This window comes from Myotis davidii, unplaced genomic scaffold, assembly GCF_000327345.1.
Source record: "Myotis davidii unplaced genomic scaffold, ASM32734v1 scaffold41, whole genome shotgun sequence".
NCBI lineage: Eukaryota > Metazoa > Chordata > Mammalia > Chiroptera > Vespertilionidae > Myotis > Myotis davidii.
This window is the reverse complement of record NW_006292344.1, coordinates 480118-485260: the sequence shown is the minus strand read 5'-3', so window position 1 is coordinate 485260 and position 5143 is coordinate 480118. Positions and strand designations below refer to the sequence as shown.

The following is a 5143-nucleotide window of genomic DNA, read 5'->3' as shown; positions in this document are numbered from 1 at the left end:
TACTAGTACATGTGTTTAATCCTCTATATTCAGCCTATAGAATAACTTTCTATTTTGTTTGTTTTTAGAGAAAAAATACTTTATTTCACTATAAGATAGAAGAGTGACCTTTATCATCATTTTTGTGTGTTTTTCCCCATGAGCCTTTATCCCCTCTATGCTCTCTTCCACCTCCACCCTGTCCCCCTGAATAACTTTCTAATAACACTCATGACCCTGAGTCCTTGTGAAGATACAGTCTATATATATTGATACCAATGAGTGAATGAGGAGTAAATGAACACCTTTAAGTCATTTAACAAATATTTATTATTAGAATTATTATCTGCTAGGTCATGTTTTATACTATCTGCAAAGGAAGTACAGGAAACCAGTGCTTAGTCTACAAACTTGACTTTGCCTGGTATCAAAGCAAATTCTTTGTTACATTAAAATGGCAGCTAGTTCATTGATTACCATGAAATTAACACAAGAGGAGAAAACTAGCCTATTTTTATCATTCTATTTAAAAGTATTTGGATGCAAGAAAGTTCCACAGATCAGCAACACGGTCACAGCCCCACTTGAATAAGTTATTTAGGCCAAAGGAGTCATTTGGTGGTGTTTTGGTAGAGGATCTGTAAAAGCTGTCTGGAGCAGACCCCCTGGGTGAATAACTCTCCTGCCTTCTATAGACACCTTGAGTTCCATTGAAGGTCCCAGATCCATGTGTAGCTGTGGGGCTTACCCTCCATATGGGCTGTACATCTATTTTCTTTGTGGCCTGAAGACCTGCCCTTTGTGTGGCCTGTGAAACTGTCTCCTGTTTAGACTGTTGGCTGACCTGCCTTACAGCCTGAGAATATGTCTTCTGGGGGGTCTGTGGTCCTATCCCCAGGGCAGATTGTGAATTTGCCCCCTGTGAAGATAATGAGCCTACTGCTCGTGTGGGCTGTAGGGTTGTCCACCCTGAGGGAAGTGACCTTGATACTTGGATGGGCTGTGACCCTGTTCTACATGCAGCCTGCTGGTCTGACCCTGGTGTCGGTTGTCGGCTTGTCTCCCGTTTGGGCTGAGAGCTTGCCCCAAGCACTTGGGTTCCAGCAGTGGCATGGCTGGGCCCTGACCTCTTATGCTCATAGAAATCCCCACTCCTTTGAGCCTCCTTTGCCTTAGCTGACTGGTTCATGGCTTGGGTTTGGCTGAATATGTCATCAAAGCTCCCAATCTCCATGTAGGAGAAAGAGGAGTGGGATGGTTTTGTCATGCAGTCTTGTGAGCTCAGTACACAGCAGCCCAGAGCGCAAGCCTCACAATTGGCCATGTCATGGGACCCTTCCAAAGGCAATTCCGGGATCACTGGTATCTCTGAGAACTTCCTGATGCCATTTCCATAGCATCTCTCCTGAATGCGGTACACCAAATTGTTCAAAATCCTCATGGCACTATCGATGGAGAACTCAGGCTTCTCAAATTGAGCTCCGTAACACTTCTGGCACCTCTGAGCAAAGAGCCGCATAAGCACATGGCCCTGGGACTGTCGGGGCTCCAGGTACATATGACACAGGACCTGCACCTTGGCAGAAGCCCAATGTCGCCGGCACGAGGAACACTGGAACCTGCAGACAGAAGGAAGAAACCCATTGTTCTCTCAGCTGATTGTTGACCTGAGGGAAATGGTCCTGCCTTGATCTTTCAGATCTCTTTCAATTTGAAAAAGTGCCTGTGGTATTGACAAATAAAAATAAAAGGAACTGTGTTTCAAATAAAGCTTTTCCCTGTGACCCACTGAGCTTCCACCCATACATAGTTCCTGTCTGCCTCTTGGCCAGTAAAATATCTCGGGATATTTCAGAGGGAAAATATTTCTGCCACCTGCCAGCAAAATTTGGTCCTCACAATGGTCACAGAAAACTCTTATAAGGTACAGGAATCCCCTATTATCTAGGGGGGATATGTGACCTCCCCACAGTGGATGCTTGAAATCACGGATGGCATCAATCTTATACATACTTTTTTCCCTATACATATATACCTATGATAAAATTTAATTTATAAATTAGGCACAGTAAGAGATTAACAACAATAACTAATAATAAAATAGAACAATTATGACAATACTCTCCAGTAATTTTTATGTTTTTCAACTCGAACCTAGTCCTAAATCTGTAAAACCATTCCTTACTTGCAGTAAATGGGTTGGTGTCCCTCTTTTCAGGGATTCCTTTGCTGAAGTCTTTGTACAGGCTCAATGCTTTCTGGCAAAACACATTGCGGTCAATTGGAATACATTTCCTGTTCATGCCTTCCACCCCCAAAGCCAATGCCTTTTCCCTATTAACTTAGCATTTACCATGCACTGCGGCCATGAGTTTTGCAGTCAGAGGTGTGACAGCAAAACCAGCACAAATTTCTTTTTCCTTCCTCACAAGTCCATGGATAGAAGATTCATTTTTATCCTAAGTAATAGCAACCTCAGCATATGGTTTGTTTCTTTCCTTATAAAGTCTAGAAGTTTCACCTTTTCACATAAAGAAAAAGCACTTTACAACTTCTCTTTGGCATATCTGAATTGCCAGCATCACTGCCTTGAACTTTGGGGCCATTATTAACTAAACAAAAGCACTGCCACACCATGACAGTTGATATGATAGTCTGGATGGTAGTGGGTAACCAACAGGCAGGGAGCATATATAGTGTGGAGATGCTGGACAACAGGAGGAATCATATCCTGACTGTGTTAGAGTGGGACTTCACAAGATTTTACCACCCTACTCAGAAAGCAAATAATTTAAAAGTAATGAATTGTTTAATTCTGGAATTTGCCATTTAATGTTTTTAGACCGCAGTTGACTGTGGTTAACTAAAACGACAGAAAGTGAAACCATGCAGAAGGGGGAACTACTGTACCTATTTTGAAGCAGGCACTGTAGCAGGCTTCACAGTGTTACATCATTTGACCTTTTAAGACCTCCTCTGACAAGGCATCATTGAGCCTAATATCCAGCAATTAAATCATAAGGGATACACAACTTGCTCAAGAACATATAAGGTAAGTAGAAGTAGAGTCATGTTTTACTTCCTGGCCATTTGAAACCGACCTTGTTTATTTACCTACTATACCACATCAACTCCAATGAGCCTGCACCTAGGAAAACAGACTTAAGGCCTGGGACCATAATACATAGGTTTTTGTTTTACATCTGGGGGACCTTAGAAAAAAGCACTTCCTTACTCCAAGCCTCAATTTTTATACCCATCAAATAAAAAATATTTATCATAAAATGAGACAGTATACATGAAAACACTTTGTAAACTACAAAATGCTTTTCAAAATCTGGTTGACGTTTTTCCAAAGGTGTGCTGATAAGTTGCTTTTCCCATCTCAGAATATCAAGTCAACTCATCTGAACAAGCCAAGCGCCTTCCTGTTTGGGGGAGTGCCTCAAGGCACTCTGGTTGGTGCAGAAAGGGACACATACTCGGTTCACTGGCTTAAAAAGCAGAGTGGAATGACTTACCTGGGCTCAGGCCAGTGCCTTGAAAACTGTTCTGCAGAGCCCCAGAGGTTTCATTTAAATAATGGGATCTGCCATTAAAAACATTATATATTTTTATATATCACATATGTTCTATAACATATGATATATAAATGTTATTGAAAATGTATTATAAATAAAGTGTATATATGTGTGTATATATACATGTATATATACATATATATGTGCATATATATATATATACATACATATATATACACACATATATATGCATTATCATATGGGAATGGAGAAGGAAAACTTGTTCTGCCTAGGAAGACCAGGAAATGTTTTAAGGAGGAAGTAGCACTTGAGTATGAATAAAGAGGTGGGTGGGGAGTGGCGGGGGGGGAGAAGAAAAGAGCCTGCCAAACAAGCAGAAATCATGGACAAGGGAATGGAAGTCTGAAAGTGCATGGCATGGCTAATAATTCTTAAGGATGGAGCAGAGGAGACCTGAGGCAGGGCAGGGGCAGGCAGGGAACCAGGATAATGGGTGTGGTGGAAAGTACAGTGAAGGTGCCTGTGCACCATAAAACATAAAAAAAAAAAAAAAGACCTAATTGTCTAGGTCAGCAATTTTCACCTTCCTGACCTGGACAAGGAAGTTGTTTCCTGCAACTTGGAGCCTCACTGGAGGTTACAAAGGGAGATGGCCAGTAAGAGAAAGGCTCTACTTAGGGACTCTAGGGACTAGGATTTGGATGTCCCTCTTGAAGCATTATTCCTGTCTATTATTCTCAGACTTTCAGCAAAGCAATATTCAAAGTGATTGCTTGGCATTCATCAATTCTTGGGGCTTTAACAGTCCCAGGCTGGTACTGAACGGGGCTAGCAGGGCAGCTGCAGCCTGGGGAAACCAGTCGGGACTAATGGGGGAGGTGCAGAAGGTGCTGGATAGAGGAAGTTTGGAACAAATGAGGGGGTGAGGGAATAGGAAGACAGATTAATAGAACATGGAAGTATTCCTTAGGGAATTGCAGAAATATTTAAGGGGGAAACTTAATAAAAGAAGACACTTCCCAGAGTTAAGCAAAATGGAGGCTTTAGGTCCGAAAGAACACTGTGACCACAAAAGGATGGGAAGTCTGATGACATTTAGTTTTTTAACAAGCTCTCAGAGGCATCAGTCAATGCTGAGTGGAGCCTCCTTGCCTAGGGAAGCCCACTGCTAAGCCAACTCTCACCCACCTACCTGCCAAATGCTTTCTGCTGGTATTGCTTCCCGCCTTGGGCCACACAGTCTGGCTTAAGAGTCTCATCAAACTTCAGGGTCCATCTGTGCCGGGGTTTCACCTCCTGCATCAGTTCTTGAAACTTCTGCTCCCATTCCCCAACATCCAAAATTGTTTGCTCTTGATGTTTGGAGTTCATGTTTAGTGAGGAGCTTTCCGTTTAACTTGATGCACAAACAAGAGACAAAGGTAGTTTCAGTTTCTATTACAGACGTCACATTCAGCGTCAGACAGAGTACAAAGAGCAAGCCTTTCTTCTGAGGACAGAGGGCAGCAGAGTTTTGCTAGTTTGTGAACAGGCCTTGCTAAGAGATGCCTGAGTACAGAGCTCTGCTCTACATTCTGGGGGCACCAATAAGTTAGCTTTCTTTTTATTGTTGACAGTATTAT

At 42.3% G+C, this 5143-nt stretch overlaps 1 protein-coding gene across 1 annotated transcript; it reads right to left on the bottom strand.

Annotated features, from left to right (window-relative positions):
- Positions 1-291: 291 nt before the first annotated feature.
- Positions 292-4940, bottom strand: RTP4 (receptor (chemosensory) transporter protein 4). The gene is made up of 2 exons (XM_006765854.2): positions 4714-4940; positions 292-1598 (listed from the first exon to the last, which is right to left on the bottom strand). Exons 1-2 carry the CDS (start codon positions 4890-4892, stop codon positions 506-508), a joined length of 1272 nt encoding a protein of 423 aa, XP_006765917.1. The 5' UTR covers positions 4893-4940; the 3' UTR covers positions 292-505.
- Between the last annotated feature and the right edge of the window lie 203 nt (positions 4941-5143).